This window comes from Lipomyces chichibuensis (genome assembly GCF_038497645.1).
Source record: "Lipomyces chichibuensis strain CBS 12929 unplaced genomic scaffold V1513scaffold_3, whole genome shotgun sequence".
NCBI lineage: Eukaryota > Fungi > Ascomycota > Lipomycetes > Lipomycetales > Lipomycetaceae > Lipomyces > Lipomyces chichibuensis.
The window spans coordinates 595,342-611,549 of record NW_027117455.1 but is presented as its reverse complement, the minus strand read 5'-3'; the positions used below and the strand labels follow the sequence as shown (position 1 = coordinate 611,549).

At 46.0% G+C, this 16,208-nt stretch overlaps 7 protein-coding genes across 7 annotated transcripts; 3 read left to right on the top strand and 4 right to left on the bottom strand.

Annotated features, from left to right (window-relative positions):
* Positions 1 to 362: 362 nt before the first annotated feature.
* V1513DRAFT_172725 (uncharacterized protein) lies at positions 363 to 3,144 on the bottom strand. Its single transcript, XM_066894274.1, has 4 exons — positions 3,026 to 3,144; positions 2,613 to 2,955; positions 2,455 to 2,557; positions 363 to 2,404 (listed from the first exon to the last, which is right to left on the bottom strand). Exons 1-4 carry the CDS (start codon positions 3,057 to 3,059, stop codon positions 644 to 646), a joined length of 2,241 nt encoding a protein of 746 aa, XP_066755973.1. The 5' UTR covers positions 3,060 to 3,144; the 3' UTR covers positions 363 to 643.
* Positions 3,145 to 3,755: 611 nt separating this feature from the next.
* Positions 3,756 to 6,384, top strand: V1513DRAFT_437641 (G protein-coupled glucose receptor regulating Gpa2-domain-containing protein). The gene is made up of 2 exons (XM_066896951.1): positions 3,756 to 4,220; positions 4,273 to 6,384. Exons 1-2 carry the CDS (start codon positions 4,033 to 4,035, stop codon positions 6,158 to 6,160), a joined length of 2,076 nt encoding a protein of 691 aa, XP_066755972.1. The 5' UTR covers positions 3,756 to 4,032; the 3' UTR covers positions 6,161 to 6,384.
* On the bottom strand, positions 6,291 to 7,841 carry V1513DRAFT_437640 (uncharacterized protein). Its single transcript, XM_066896950.1, has one exon. It carries the CDS (start codon positions 7,635 to 7,637, stop codon positions 6,408 to 6,410), a length of 1,230 nt encoding a protein of 409 aa, XP_066755971.1. The 5' UTR covers positions 7,638 to 7,841; the 3' UTR covers positions 6,291 to 6,407.
* A 36-nt stretch (positions 7,842 to 7,877) lies between these two features.
* V1513DRAFT_477332 (RNA polymerase II-associated) lies at positions 7,878 to 9,302 on the top strand. Its single transcript, XM_066900238.1, has 3 exons — positions 7,878 to 8,155; positions 8,212 to 8,621; positions 8,676 to 9,302. Exons 1-3 carry the CDS (start codon positions 7,915 to 7,917, stop codon positions 9,195 to 9,197), a joined length of 1,173 nt encoding a protein of 390 aa, XP_066755970.1. The 5' UTR covers positions 7,878 to 7,914; the 3' UTR covers positions 9,198 to 9,302.
* Positions 9,303 to 9,311: 9 nt separating this feature from the next.
* V1513DRAFT_423075 (S-adenosyl-L-methionine-dependent methyltransferase) lies at positions 9,312 to 10,855 on the bottom strand (the record flags this gene model as incomplete). Its single annotated transcript, XM_066896015.1, has 5 exons — positions 9,312 to 10,034; positions 10,086 to 10,147; positions 10,209 to 10,404; positions 10,457 to 10,708; positions 10,757 to 10,855. 5 exons carry the CDS (start codon positions 10,853 to 10,855, stop codon positions 9,312 to 9,314), a joined length of 1,332 nt encoding a protein of 443 aa, XP_066755969.1.
* Positions 10,856 to 10,936: 81 nt separating this feature from the next.
* On the top strand, positions 10,937 to 12,982 carry V1513DRAFT_173001 (kinase-like domain-containing protein). The gene is made up of 4 exons (XM_066894275.1): positions 10,937 to 11,672; positions 11,725 to 12,139; positions 12,200 to 12,297; positions 12,349 to 12,982. Exons 1-4 carry the CDS (start codon positions 11,194 to 11,196, stop codon positions 12,725 to 12,727), a joined length of 1,371 nt encoding a protein of 456 aa, XP_066755968.1. The 5' UTR covers positions 10,937 to 11,193; the 3' UTR covers positions 12,728 to 12,982.
* Positions 12,750 to 16,171, bottom strand: V1513DRAFT_437626 (uncharacterized protein). The gene is made up of 8 exons (XM_066896949.1): positions 15,040 to 16,171; positions 14,722 to 14,988; positions 14,511 to 14,666; positions 14,379 to 14,458; positions 14,142 to 14,332; positions 13,242 to 14,089; positions 13,147 to 13,192; positions 12,750 to 13,090 (listed from the first exon to the last, which is right to left on the bottom strand). The coding sequence occupies exons 1-8, from the start codon at positions 15,972 to 15,974 to the stop codon at positions 12,908 to 12,910; spliced, it is 2,706 nt and encodes a 901-aa protein (XP_066755967.1). The 5' UTR covers positions 15,975 to 16,171; the 3' UTR covers positions 12,750 to 12,907.
* Positions 16,172 to 16,208: the final 37 nt, after the last annotated feature.

The window sequence follows — 16,208 nt, the reverse complement described above, 5'->3', positions numbered from 1 at the left end:
TTGGGGCTATTTGTTGGATAGGAATTGGAAAGTTGACGACGTGGCAATGGTATATAATCTGATGTTTTTGTGACTATAGATCCTGTTAAATTAATTGCCTCTGTTCATATCTATATAACTAACTAATTATTAACACGTTCGCATGCTAATAAACGAAGATTAACTACTTGCCTGAAAATCGAGTTGTTCCAATTACATTGCCGTCGCGCCCGTGCGCCCTTGCCGCATGAGCATCTTAGTTTAACATGATCACGGGAAATTTAATATAATTAATCTCGGGGTTTGGGTTTGCACAGCGCGGATGTAGATAAACACTCCCTTTTTTTTTCTTCCGGTTTGTTTAGCCTACCGAAGTGTTGCAAGATTAAGACTCTTGTAGTCGAATACATCAAAGCTCAATACAAACCAACACAGATGACGTTCTTTTAATCTAGGTTAGTTAAGTAGAGTCCCTGGACTATAGAGTTTAATAAAAGTGCTCAATTATAGCCTAAATGTAAGGGTTTAATACGATTTGCACTATTCCCGTTAGGGCAAAACGTAACAAAGTTCCAACCAGAACCCTCCTCCAAATTTAACGATCTAACTGCCAATTCACATACTGTGTTATACAAAGGAACTTATATAATACAAGTCTCAAACATCAGGTACGGACATGTTGACTACGCCTCATGACGTTGCGTCGGAACCGTAATGACTGCCCGCCAACCGCTGCTCTTACATCTGCACCGATGATTTCGTCGACGGAGAGGTATGGCACTTCACGCCATGGACGGCGTGCGACGCCGGATTGGTCTCCATCCCAGGCTGCCCATATCGGTAGTGGCAGTCGGCCACGAGAGAATATGATTTTGTTTGAAGACGATACTGCGTGGAAGATCGTCTGTGGGGAGATAGGTGTCAGTATATGCAGTGTTTTCGTTGCTTGATCAATCGCTCGGATTATACCCAGTCCAAGACAATTTATTGCGTCCGCGTCGGCATCAATTGTTGGTGTATCAATTATTGGCAGGGATGAGTCGCCCGTGGATGCACTCCGAATCTTCAAAGCTGCATCAGCCGCAATGGCCGATATACCCACGACTGTGCCGTTAATCGCCGCCGGAATATGCTGGTCCAGAATCTTCTCATATCCAAGAATTTCGATCCCACACACATCAGCATCGCCACCATTGCTGTACCGTACAATGTACGGTCTCCAGGCTGTCAGTGGCTTACGGAAATCCCACGTCTGCCCCCCCGTCGAATGGAAATACGCCATGGTCTGCGCAACTCTCAAATCAGCAGCAGAGTACTTCGCGCTCTTCCGCTCAGAGACTCCACAGGGGGCAAGTTCGGTTAAACTAGCATTGGGCGAAGTTGTCCGTAATACCTCCGCTAGCTCGAAATTCGTGTCCATGTCAGGCTGCGCTAGTCGCGGACCAATGTACACTATTATACTGGGTTTAATAATATCGATCATTTGCCGAAGCACTTCGACTCCTTGGCCCTTGGTCCATCCTGGTGTGTTGACGATCAGCGGGAGCTCGATTTGACATGCATTGTCATTTGCAAATCTGTGCAGGTCGTTATTGTAATGCGACATCAACTTGTCGACATATCGTATATAATCCTGAGGTGCGTCGCGGGGTGTTGTATAGCCAAAATGAAAAGCCTTGACAGAATTCGATAGCGTCGTGTTCGTTAACGACGGCCCGAGCATCGGAAAGTCAATTACATTCAACGACAAAACGCCGGACGGTCCAAATTCCGGCTGACCAGGATCCAATTCCAAATACGCGAGATCTGTAGAGCGATTTGGTATCTCGTCAGGAGCAAGTCCAGCAGAGGTGATAAGCGAATTTGTTAGAAGACGTGCAAAGGTCGATTTTCCTGCGGATTTTGGACCACAAATCAATATCCTTGGCCGAAAATCTTCTGAACGAGATTTCATCACGTCCGACGTGGTAGAATCACGTATCCTTTGACTTATTATTCTCAACCTCGTCTCCCAACCTTCTTCAGGAGTGACAAGAACTGGTGGCGGTTGGGGTACGCGGTAGAGCACTTCGTAGCTGCGAGTATTTTGTCCATCGGGGCTCGTCCAGACGTTCTTGAGATTCTGGCATATCTTTTCAATATTCTCCATGCCAGTAAATAGAGATCTGATCGCAATAATAACGTCGAACTGCAAGAAGCTATTGACCGTTGGCGTGAAATCAAAGGGAATGAACTCCATTAGTTCCTTGCGCACCGTGTCATTTGGAATGTCTTTCCCTTTGCCGTCTGCAATAATAGTGGGAATCGGATGTGTTGACGGCGCAAACACTTTATGGAACTCCGTGCTCGCTATGAGCTTGGCACTACAAATAGATATTGAGCCCTTAATTACTCGAACGGAATACTGTCCTTTTATGACCAGTCTCTATATAACATTAGCATGCACAACTTTAAACCATGCCAAGATCAACTGACTTGTCCATGACTGAAGCAAAACAAAGAGGTGGAATCTGTCTCCAATAGATTCTCTCCCGTAGGAGCAAATGTCGAAACTTGCACACTCGTCTCGTCGAGATCGCTATGTAACTATTAGTGTCATTCATAGATGGATCCAGCATTCATCGTCCACTCACATCACATCCGATACCTTTGCAATAAGATTCGGTTGCCGCTCTTCTTCAGAATCAGAAATCAAAATTTCGTAATCTTCTTCGTCGATATCGCTATCTGATGCGGACGCGTATTGAATCTCATATTCATCGTCGCCTTTTTGTATAACCGTCTCTGTCACCGTCTCCGTCTCTACGTGCTTCGGAGCAATAGCAGTCTTTTTCCCCACCAAGTCTCCTTTAGGATTTTGCGTCCGAGCTGCTGTTGGCGTCGTAGGAGTCGCAGTTGCGAGTGGGTTATCGACGACTATAGGCACATTCTCAGGGGTCTGCTTGGCTTTTTTCGCCGCAAAAGCGCTGATAAATGCTATACTCAGGTTGGCGGTAAGTGAAAAGCGAATAATAACACAGCATTATCATAAACGAAATCAACTTACCCTTCGCAGACGCTTGAGGCCTGTTTCGCTTCATTACTTACCGTGTTGGCGATGACCATCGTCATTGATTAATAAATCTTTGACCAAATTTTGGCTTCGGTGCCCCGTGCGGCAAATAAGCGCAATGCTAACAAATGTTTTCACACTTTCTCGGAACATTCAAACTCATTAGTGTAAGTACAAACGCTGTATCACGTGACTGATCTACATGCCCCGATCAAGGAACAGTACGAGGAATATGTACAAATCCGACATCGTAAAATAAATATTCCTAGTCGTCTTCTTGCTGGTTTCCGATTGGCTTAGCTAGAAACTGGTTTGACGTCGTTGTAGAAGGTTACGACATCCTCGACAAGAATTTTAATGCTTAAGACCTATCGAAAAGAGACTCTTCGATAACACAAAAGTTACGGACCATCTCTGCAAATGATACATAGTCCTACAGTCCTACTTCCGAATTGAGCCATACAAATGTAAGCAAAAAAAGGTCGGAAATGAAGTCAACCGCAGAAGTCGGTCAGTTGCTGCGAGTCTGTCATAAAAATGTCCCGATCAGGGAATGCCATGGCTAATACGTGGCTAGTATAATAGAAATTATGTCCGTTATATCTTTTATAACGGACAAAAAATAACTACATTTTTATCTATTTTTCTGCATTCGGCCAAAATGCCTGCCCGAGTAAAATAAGGCACAACAATCGCTGCACCGCCACGCGACAAAAACCGCCAAGGCACAGATCGAGGCGGTGGGATTCGGTGCCTTTGCTCAAATGTTCTCACCGATGGCCACTTCCGATCCGCCCCACCCCCATTATCACTGCTAAACTTCTCGGCCCGTTTGTTACATGACTCCGACCGTGGTCCTCGCCAGCACTTCTTCAAAATACGCTGCAGTGCACTGTCGCCTATGATACTCAGTATTTCTCACTCTGGTCTCATCTAAAGAGATTCAGAGGACGCCGCTTTCGATAGATTTTCTTGCTCTCCCCTGCGCCTACTCTTCCTCCATGTCTACTGAGGCCGCCAGCATTCCGCTGCTGGTGGCCCCCTCTTCGGATAGCGACTATATATATGCTGAACGTGATCAAGTGGGAATACGAATTACTAGCTTTGCTACTTCTGCCGTGAGCATTGTCAGTTGTTTCTTAGCCTTTTTTTGGCTATATCGAATGGAGAAAAGAGGTTTTCGACACACGTCCGTCTCCACACCATGGCTTGCTGACAATTCAATGCTAATTACATTCCAGGCTTATTTTTCTGCTTATTTTCTTCGACTGCTGGCGGGCCATCGTTTTATTTTGGTATCCCATCCGACTATGGTACACTGGCGAAAATTCCCTCGGCGCACACGCATGCCAAGCAGATGGATTCTTCGCGGCACTATCTATCGAAGCAACTGATTTCGGCGTTTTGGTGATTGCAGTCCATACTCTCATGTTCATCATGTACCCACAGGTCGGGTCATCGTCTGCGTATAAGTACGGCGGCTTATACAAATATCGCAGGACTGTGTACATCTTATGGGTCGCCTTCGCGATTCTCTTCGCCTCTTTACCGTTTGTGAAAACTTCCTCTGTGCCAAACGATCCAGTAGCCACTCACAATTCAGCGAGCTTGGGTTATATCCAGAACATAAACTCGTGCTACTTACCAGTAAAACCAATATGGTACAGACTGGTGCTTGCGTGGATACCGAGATATTTGATACTCATTTCAATTTGCGTTATTTACGTGAGCCTATATATATACGTGCGTAAAGTTCTTCGCTCCGTTGACAATGTGTATGCGCGTCCTCTAGAGACTGATCGCGGTGATCCACTAGCAGCTGTTGATGCGAATCATGACCAACAGCAGATAGACGTGGAGAAGCAAGAGGTGTCCGATGAGCCTCTGCCTCCAAATTTTGATTCCGCTATTTCACCTTTAGATCCTTATCCTTTAAGCGGCAATACTCAACCATCAGGCTCGACATCTCCATCTGGAACACAATCGATAGGCAACGATAGACACGGAGATAACGTCCCAGCTCAAGGTCAGTTTGTTACTCCGCGATATCTGAATAATATTCAAATGGAAACCTCGGCGCGTGACAGGCAACGCGCTCTCATAGAGAGGCAAGTCAAATACCTACTTCTGTACCCGATTGTCTATGTTCTTATGTGGGCTGCGCCATTCGTCTCGCAATGTCTGATGTATTCTTCGTATTTTCTGGATCATCCAGTAGTCTGGCTCGGATACTTGAGTGCCTGCATGTACGCTATTAGCGGATTTTTGAACACAATCACTTTTGCAATTAGGGAGACACCATGGCGACGAGGACGAAGGCTGTCGGAGACGCTCAATTTTACGGCCGGTATAGATGATTTGGAGGAGCCTGACGCATCTGACGAGAATAATGACAGCATTCTACGGCGATATTTCATTTGGATGCGCCGTAAAATCAGCTATGCTTCTACGACGGATAACTTCCCATGCCTGCGGCGGCTATCGCAGACATCCGCTATATCCATCGAAAAAATTAAGAGTCGCATAGGAATGGTATTTGGTAAGCCACGTGAGAGCTCAAATTCAGAAGTAATGTCGGATCGTGACAAAAGCACTCCGGTTGGTATTGACGGTGCACCAGAAGCATCACAATTGGCTCAGAAAACAAAGATGTCGGAGAATGACACGGAATCTGTTCCTGCTGATGGCAACAAACGGCCATTCTTGACCAAAATTGGAAGCTTCAAGAATGTGACCGACGCTGGAGCTACTTCGCTGTCGGCTGTAAATCCTGCCCTAGCACGACACATTCGGTCGCCTTATGATATTATGAAAGTTCAGGGAGAGCTTCCGAAGAACAAGTACCTGCAGACGGCTAGTAGCGAATGGTGGGATCGATTAGATGAGCTGGAAGATGAAGGTACCCTGCGCGTGTTTCGCAAGAATCACGGGGTCATGGACCCGAACGTAACCATCTCTCAGGATATTGAGAAACTGGGTGAGGACGACGACGATTGGAGAAGACGATATCAGAGTCAAATCCGTAGAACCGCTAGTGTGGTTCTTCAGGCAGGTCCAGAGCATCCCGAAGAGCAAAACAGTATGGATCCTTCTTCGAGCGGCATTAGCTCTAATCAAGAACACGAATAATATTAACGGGGCATGTTGTACTACATGATGTGACTATCCTGTATATGTACGTTGCTTATCTGGTCACTCGGTTGGTTCTCACTTGGCGCTTCATTTGCGTAGGAGTTTAAATTGGCATTGACATCTTTGAGAGCATTTTGGTTATTTTTGGTTAGATGTAAGGTATTGTGATCATATCAGTGTATATAGTGTTTAGTGTGTAAACAATTTCATATTAAGACTCATCCCATTTGCACCCAACTCCGAATCATTTTCTGCAATCGTATGACCGTCTAAGATAGTAAACCGCAAAGCCAAATTGCATGCGTTCTGATAAATGTTCCGGGAACACATGCCAAACGTCCAAATTATTCGACTGCGCTGATCTGAGGAAAGCTTCCTGCACGTCGTGCGATCGCAGTTGCATTCCGAGAAGTATATGCGTATTTTCTCCCGCAAGAAGCTTCAACGTGTTGACGAATGGTGCAATCAGGAAGTCGTTATATACCGTGTCGCAGGCGACGACAATGTCGAAGTCTTTCTTACCTACAATGGCCTCGTCTTGAGATGTCCAGAGACAGTCGTGTATGTCTTTGATATCTGTTTTAGCGTGTTCCCAATCTAGTTCCAAGACTTCGATGCGAGGACCAGATTTTTCACTCTCAGAACTGTGCGATCCCCGCGCATGGTGGGCATGAAGATCCTGTTTCGCCATGCGTCTCACGTTGTAATGCCCTTTCCACTCGCCCGGATCGTCCTGGGAGTTTTTATCATGTGCATCTAATGTTACTGAGTTATACGGGGTTGCTTTGGTTCTATGCATCAAATGCGCCGCCATTTGCTGGATAACGGGCATATTACTTCCCACGTTTTTCTTTAACGTCCGCAGTATGTGCGACTGATCTGTCGCAATATAAGATCCTATTTTCGAATCATTCTCGTAATGCGCAAATAACGGAAGGCTTAACGCGCACGCCAAAATTCCACTAGTCCCGGCGCCAATTTCAATAACATCAAGGCCGCTACCATTTTCACGCTCTCCAAACAAGAGATTATGAAAAACAGTGCCGGGAGTTAGCAGCCATTCAGCAAATAACGGTGTAATTTGCCATAATACCGCTCCAGTCGTGCTGTTTTCCTGTTGAGAATTCAAAAGTTCCAGTGATTGATGGATCTCGAATTCCACAGATATGGCTTCCGAAGGAATGCACAACTGTTTGTGGCGATATGCACGACGGCGCTTCTTGGAAAGTAGCAATGATGTATGGTGTTCTAAATTTGATGGCTGCTGCCCACTTTTGGAGGCAAGTTCACTGATCAGTGATGCATGGAGTCTAATCAGTATTGGTAGTGTATGGGCTGTTCGTGAAATGTAGCCCAAGTTCTGCTTATCTGGCGGTTTGTGTAGGGAGAATAGTGTGAATATGTGCTCCGAGGTGCTATCGAGTGTGACCTGTTCTAGACGGTCGTCAAGCAATGCGTCGAAAGTAATTGTCATATTTGGGGACCAAATGGATGCAATTTCGAAGTCGAATACATTATTATTTTGCCCAACCTTGAAGACCGACTTCCTACTAGTATCTTCCTACTAGTAAAGCCGTCGATTGTGAAGAAGCTCTGTGAGGGCGAGACACCATCAGTGCTGCGGCTGATTTGACTCCATTGAAAGGTACAATACCCGCCATCTCCCCAAAATAATCGAGATCCTTTCCTTTGTCGAATCGTTCCATTCCATCACTAATCCTACACCACAGCGCCTCTGATTTTCAGTCACAATGTCGCGCGGTGTGAGACAAGATTATATTGCACGAATCAGATACCAGAACACGCTTCCTCCGCCTCCATGTCCACCAAAGCTTCTAGATGTGCAGATTCCTCTGTCGTCATTTACCACCTCCGGATTCCTGTCGGCGCTTGTCCAGCAGCAACCGTTGAATATTGATATTGACGCGGAGCTGGGAATGCCACTTGATATGACAGTTATAAGTGGAGTATTTGATAAGGGAGATGAATCAAGTGCGTGCTAACTAAATTTATTCGGTTGAGAGTGCCGACTGACGGTGTTGTACTAGAGCTTTATCCGGATCGTAACCCGCCGCCAATGCACCCGAAAGACAGGCTTTTGCTGCGGGATCCTTCGTCGCTGAGTGGTGTCTTGAAGACTCAGCCGGGAGTCTCTTTCTTGCGACGTACCGAATACATCTCTACCGACGCCGTCAAGCAAGCGCGCAGGTCAAGAGCCGCTGCAGCTGCTGCTGCTGCGGCAAAGGTTGCGGAGCTAAATGATCCGCGGAAACAACTTGAATCCATCGAGGAGACGTTCACGCAGGCGGCGGAGGACTTGAGAGGTTTCGTGCATCCGACGAAGAAAGGATTGACTGTTGAGGACTCGTTCGAAGTTGTTCCTGATGTGGAGTTATTTGATCTTACTTATCTGCTTATGAAGATGGCTGGTAGCGCGCCTGGCGTTTCTGGGAAAGATGTAAGACATAATTATTGATTCTTGCTTGAATATTTGGGTAACAGGGTGCTTTAGGAGACGTCAGATCCACGATACGATGTTGCCGTTGTCCGGCCAATGGGAACAGATACTCACACATTCATGTCATTTTTCTTGGCTGACCAAGATACAGCAGAGAAATTCAAACACAAAATATCGTTATCGAAGAGTGAAGACTGGGATGAGCGACGACGGGAACGGTTACGAAACGGATCACCGATGGATGAGGACAGTTCAGCCAGTCAAGACGAAGGAGCTGATGACGGTGAGGTGTACAGGTTCGTGCACACGCGAGACTACGAAATTTCAAGTCAGGATACGGATGAGATTACTCTTACATTTGACGACGAAAGCGGAAAGGCTTACTTTCATCCCATTGGACGTCGTGTCGTGCTTAAGAGACGACGACAAATACAGGATAGCAAGAATCAAAAGCAGGATCCGAACATCACGAACGACATAGCTGCAATAGAGATCGCATTCAGACTCTTTACCGGAGAAGAAAAGGCTGATCGTGATAGTATTAGGAAACAACAGTATGGGTATATAGTCGAGTGATGTACAAGTTAACCCGGTTTTCAAGGGATCGGGAAGCATATAATGTAAAATAGTCGTCTTATTACTTGCAATTGGTAATATATATACAAAATTCTATTATGTCTATACAATTTCCTACTCGACATCATCATTGCTCTGGTCAACGACCCCTCCACCAAATCCAACAGGTGTCGGTGTTCCGCGAGGCGTGAATGCCATCACCTTGTAAATCTTACCCATAGCACCGCCCGACCTTTCGACTAGTCGATGGTACTCCTTAGCAATCCTGTCCTTTCCTTCAGGCGTCGTCTGCTGACTTGCAAGTACTGTAGCTCGAGCTCCAATTCCCAGTGCATGAAGCCAGTCACCTTGCTCAACCGCGCCATGCACCGCGACATTACCTTCTTGCTCGGCTACCATCTTTAAGGCTGTGAAGTCAACATCAGCAGACAAATCAGCGGTACCTGGCTCTTCAAACGGAGAAACAAAGTGGTGCCCCTTAATCGCGCGAAGCGTGTCAACCGGGATAGTCTCCGCAGGACCATAATCGATCACTAATGCAGCCCCACTTCCAGTGGGTGCTTTCGGAGTTCTCTGTTCTGATATCCGTAGCGCAAGTTCCTTCGCTACATCCCATGATTCAGGGCTTATTTCGATTTTCGATTTGACAGGAAGGTTTTTATATCGAGGAGACGATTCAGGGCCGATTTTGCTGCTGGGTGTGTAGTACGGTAGAACAGTGAGGTGGAACTTCGGATCCTCGTCGAACGACCGAGTTTGACCAGGAAGGGAAAGCGCCGTCTTCACTTGACGAACGGAATAGTCGACCATGATTTCTCGCCATCCATTTTGAGTGTGCTATATGATCGTCAGAACAAACGCTATTACGTCAAGATCAATGTAGCATACTTCGAATTGGTGTATAGGCAGTGCATCAAAAAACTCGTGTGCAATAATAAATGAAGTAACATCTGCAATCTCCATCAATTTACTGTCCATGTAAATCTGCAACCGACCCTTAGGCCTGCATACCTGTTGGGACTTCTTTCAGATTGATGTACCATTTAATTGGTATCCCATGTCTTGTAACACTCGAAAACCCGTCTTCCGTCTCCGTCGCCGCCGAGTCGCAAAGGGTGGAGTGTTGGGTTGTTCGGAGAGTTGGGCTCGCCTCTACCAAACAGATGTCGACTATGGTATTCTTGAATGGCGCAAAGCTTTGAAACGCCTAAAACTTCCGTGAGCGTACCATTACTCTTCCTATCGTTCAATTGAGCTACCTTGAGCATATCTCTCATGAGCGTTCCACGACCCGGGCCAAGTTCAATAAGCCTGATCCGTTGGGGTCGTCGCTGTGCAGTCCACTCGGTGATACACCAAATAGCCACAAGCTCGCCGAACATTTGCGAAATCTCTGGGGAAGTGATGAAATCGCCCTCTGTTCCAAAGGGATCTTTATTGATGTAGTAACCCGATTCCGGGTTGGTCAAACATTGTCGCATGTAAGCGGCCACACTGATTGGTCCCGTTGTCTGGAATTGCAATTAGCACATGACAACAGGAAAGGTAGTCGGACCCACTTTGACAATATCTGCTAAGACATCACCCAGTTTCCTTTTTGGTTGTGTGGAACTTGGTGGTGATGAACTGTGTTTTCCTAGACTCGCTAGCCCTCGCATGAAGTGGTATCGACTCCGAAGAAACCCCGGCCGTCGAAGACAAATGAATGCTTGTGCTTTTAAACTCATAACTCCCATGCATTAGCGGTCGTATGCCGATTCCAAATGAACTTTGTGTTTCGCCCGTCACGTAGCTTCCAATATTTACAACTCCAATTTTCAAGATGCGGCTTAATCGTGCTCACGTGGTTCATCGAACGCGGTGCTGCATATTGAGAATTGCAAATGCTAAGTAGCTGCAACATATTTTGCACTATAATTAGAGGTCGAACAAGTACAAGAGTACGCGTAAATATCGGCAATCGAAAAAGATACCGGCATAGGCTTGGGTAATAGACATGGACAAGAAACGACACAGGTGGCGCGACGAGGAGGAAGATGCGTTACTGGCAGAGCGGAGAAAACAAGAGAAAGAAAGGAAAAAGAAAGCAAAGCTAGAGAAGAAGGGTAAAGGAAGTAATAGCGAACATGCTACAGCACCAGCAAATTCGACAAAAAGCTACCTAGAAGAGAAGGTGGCAGAAATCGATCTCACTTCAAGCGGATTATGTCGGTTTAAGGCTCCCGAGGTTAGGTCATGCAGGAGCGTGGAGAATTACGAGAGACTGAATCATATTGAAGAAGGAGCCTACGGAGTTGTATTTAGAGGACGTGATATGTCCACTGGAGATATCGTGGCACTGAAGAAGTTGAAGGTAGATAAGGATCAGCACGGCTTTCCTATTACAAGTTTAAGAGAGATTGAAGCTCTAATGGCCCTGGATCACCCCAACATTGTTAACCTTAAAGAAATAGTTATAGGTGGAGCATTAGATCAGTAAGGTTTTGCGTTTCGGGTATTGCTGAATTGATAATGCTGAACAATTTAGGATCTATATCGTCATGGAATTCGTGGAGCACGACTTGAAATCACTTATGACAGAAATGCGAGAGCCATTTCTGCAATCGGAAGTCAAGACACTATTATATCAGCTTTTATCGGCGACAGCTCACATGCACCATAATTGGATTATTCACAGGGATCTTAAGACGTCCAACCTACTCATGAACAACAAAGGCATGATAAAAGTAGCCGATTTTGGTTTAGCTAGATACTTTTCGGATCCAGCAGCTCCTATGACGCCACTAGTTGTAACACTTTGGTACAGAGCACCGGAACTCCTACTTGGTACAAAGCAATATTCAACTGAAGTCGATATGTGGTCTATTGGCTGCATTTTTGGGGAGCTATTGACCAACAAGCCGCTTATAGAAGGCAGTAGCGAGATTAATCAGATCATGAAGGTGAGCCAACTTAGAGGAATTTAGGGCTATCTGGAGAAGGGATTACGCTGATGAAGACAGATATTCGAGCTGCTAGGCTATCCAGATGACTCATCATGGCCTGGGTTCAGGAGTTTGCGTAATGCTAAGTCCATCAATATTCCGAAAGACCGGCAACCGTATGTGTTTTGTCGGCTCCAATATGATGGATTTGTGTTGACGAATTATAGGAAAACATCTTTGCGGTCAAAGTTCCCATATATGACTTCGGCAGGTGTAGACCTTTTATCAAGGCTATTACAGTTTGATCCTAAGAAACGGATAACAGCACAAGAGGCGCTTGAACATTCATACTTTAAAGAAGACCCGAAGCCCAAAGCCCCCCACGCGTTTCCCTCGTTTCCCTCAAAAGCGAATGAAGAAAGAAAAAGGAAAGCGCCAAGTCCTAGAGCTCCTGTCGCAGCACATGGGTTTGAAATTTCAGATTCAAAACTGCTTGGTTTTACTGACGATGAGGATGACGATAAGCCCATCTTAGCCTCCCCAACTTCTGGCTTATTTAAAGACAACGAACGACTCGGAGCCGGATTTCAACTCAGATTAGGCTAGCGGGCAATATCGTGCGATAGCGTTACATTATAATAATGGATATATTTAGGCAATAATCTAGTAATATGACATCCATGCTGGGTCTTGCAAATGCACCCAATAAGAAGGCACTAAAATGAAAATGATTTGAAATCCAAATAGTCCGGCCTAAAGGAAGTTTGAAACTAACTAAATGTTTCATCATGACGAGAACTCTTCGAATGCAGAGATTGATTTTAAGTATTCGACCATTCGCTTGTAATCCGTCAAGAGCTCATCAATATCGCCCAACCTAAGCTGAGTGGCGTTATCGATTTCATCGAACTTCTGTGAAGGTTTTGAAATTTTCGGCAGACTTTTCAACACCTCGGGATCAATGGCGACCTAAGCACAACTGTTATCGTCTGTATACATGATGACCGAAACCACAGCTAGTTTACCTCTTTTGATGGGGCACCGCGTGCGAAGTTTCTCATATTTGAAAATCTGATTCATTAGCAGTTCCATCTACTCAGATAAATAAGTAATTGCCTACATAGATCTTCTACCGCCGTCGTCATCGCCAGCCGATAGTTTTGTTGTCTTCGTGCTATCGTTTGATCCTACTCGCTTACCGGTGCTCGGAAGACCAATGCTGGACGGTTGTGCCGCTGGAGAATCATCAAATAGAGAGGTGGCACCCCGTGGTCTAGAAGTTGCGCTTAATCCAGCAATTGGGAGACCGGAGGTGTGAGATTTGCTTTCAGAGGGAGGCCCGAGACTCACACCAGTGGGTTCTCGCTTTGAGCCATCCGCGTACGTGGAAATCAGTGTTGACGAAGTTTGCAATACTTCTTGCGTACGTTTCTCCAATGCAGCCGCGTTAGCGCTCGCCTTCATGTGAACAGCCTTCTGCGCCATACTGATGCTCGGACTACTTCCGCGACCACCAAACAAGAACTTATAGGAGTTCTCAAAGGTTGATCCCAAGGACTTGATACCGCTATCCGCCGTATTAACGGCTGAAGCAGCAATGTCAGCAGGATAGAATGAAAGGCGCTTTGAAGACGAATCCATCCCTTGCTGAGGCATGCTCATATCACTGTTAACATGCTGAGAGATACTTGGACTAACAGCCTGCAAAGACGATGATCGCGCCGGTGGATTGGCTGCTCTCTTGTCCTCTCTCGGTGGTAGCACTGGCGATAGCGGACCTGCTGTTGTATCACTGGATATTGCGGTGGACGCAGACGAGACAAAATTGATGGAGGATGTAGCTGAGGCCGGCAGCGCATTCGCAATAGCAGGAGCGGAAATTGGCCGAGCTGCCAGGGCTTGAATATCTCCTGGATCAACTTTCAAGGTCGTCAGATCGACAGTCTCTAAAAACGCCACGACCGCTTCCTAGTAACATGTCAGGATATAATCTTGCTTACAGTACAATTTTCTTGCTTACGAAATTTGTGAGGCAATAGGCCGCCTCGCCATTGATAGTCTTGGACGTCCGGAATCTCTGGATGAATGCAAGATTGGAGGCAATATGTGGTGGATCAGCCTGAATGACAGAAAATATTAACGTAGGCAGGACAAAGTCAGCACCGGATTGTCCATCTTGGCCATTGGTCTGGGCCAGTTTTGACAAAACGTCTACAGTAGTGTCAGAAAATGTCTAGAGGAGAGCTGATGTACATACCGACTATCTGTTTGTGTGCCGATATCAATAGAGCAAGCTTTTCTTTAGGACAGTGCTTGTCGACCATTTTGCAAAGGTCTAGACCATCGTTAGTGGGTAGGCGAACAATTATGTAAGAAAGAATGCCTTCCTTTGCCTGCGGGAATTAACAATGGACCAATATCACTATCTTTCAATTCTGGAACGCCTAGGTGCTCAATGCCAATATTAATTAATTTCAGAGCAGCGATCTTGGTTGCTAACGTTGAATCTTTCGCCTCATCATCGCCACCCTGGAACATGAATATTCTAGTAGAATAAATGAGCTAACATGTAGTAAACAGTAAGTGACTTCGTAACTCACTCATTATAGCACGCTTGGCAGACCATCTTCTCCAAGAGATCTTCATAGAGTAGCTTCTGGGCCTCCTTCTGTTTCCGTTCCTTCTTTTTCTTTGCAATTTCTTCAAATGACATCATTTGGACTTCATAGGTCCGCCTTAAAGTGTTCCTACGAAGTAAAGCTGATGCCTTATCTTGAATCGTGACATAGAAATCTTGGAATAGCTCCGACAGCTTTTCAGGTGACAGATTCGCCGTAGATGTAATCTGGTGGATACTTTCAGTGAACCTGAGCAGTTAAATTAATAAATTATTCTCATTTTCAGTTCCACAGCATTACCTATCTGCCATAGAAATAAGCTCCGGAGGGAGATCCTGGTAATTGGATGCCAGCTCATCCGTCTGTTCGGTGTCTTGGGAGTCGGCACTTGCGAACGAATCATCAGTAGATGGATAGCTTGACGTAACCGAAGCGGGACGCGATGATTCTGGAAGTGAAGGTATTCGCGAAAACGAGCGCATGGGCGAAAGCCTCGCTTGAGGAAGGTCAGACGAGCTGGTCAGCTTGTCCACTGGTATTCCCGATTGATTGTACGAAGGCGAGGCCACCATGGAAGGACTGGTGATGGGCGGGATTGCGGGACCTGAATTGGGTCTATTGACTGAAGTGCTCGACGCCTGCGTTGTCAATTTAGGAAGAGTGTCGCGCTTATCTATATCCTCAGAGAGGAACAACCCGTCGTCGTCTGGAAATAATTTTTGCTGTTCAGATTTCCGTTGCGCAATTTCCAGCTCCACTGGTATATTAGCTTCTAAATTGATTGCATCTGTTTCCAATGGAGCTTCAGTCGCCACTGTGTCCGTCATCAATTCCATCTTGGATTCTGAGTCTACAGTAACCACAACCATGTCAACATCCTTTCTTTCTGCGTAGCCCGTAGCTTCGACCTTTCGTCGGAAGTCGGCATCCGAATCGACTTTGTTATAATCTTTGGAAGCCTGCGCTTCTAAAATTTCCGCAGTTGTGGCATTGTCAGGGGCAGGCTGTTCAGAATCGAGTGGCCTATCAGCTATATCAACCGGCTCTTCAACAGAGAATTCCGGATCGTCGTTTGCCTCCTCACCAGCCACTCGGTCATCACTATGTGGAGACGGTAGGATTTTCGATTCGGTCTGCCGTCCATCACCCGTGTTGCTGTCGGAAATAGGCATAGTGAAGATGTCGCCCATATTCGCCGGCGCACTCGTAGTAAAGTCTGCAGTACTTTCCGACATAGCAATAATTGAATCAGCAGTAAACTCTACTAAGTAGTGGGTCGTAGCCTCTAAAATATCGATGAACAAATGTCTATTAGCCAGCGTGGTCAGACAGTTATTATGGCACTGTCCTGCGCATCTTGATGGCCAGGTGCCGGACGAGTGATAAAATACAGTTTACGTTGTAACTGGACAGACCACCGGCTGGGATTACCTCGACTCGGTCAGGAGTAGAGAAGTCGATGCCCAAAA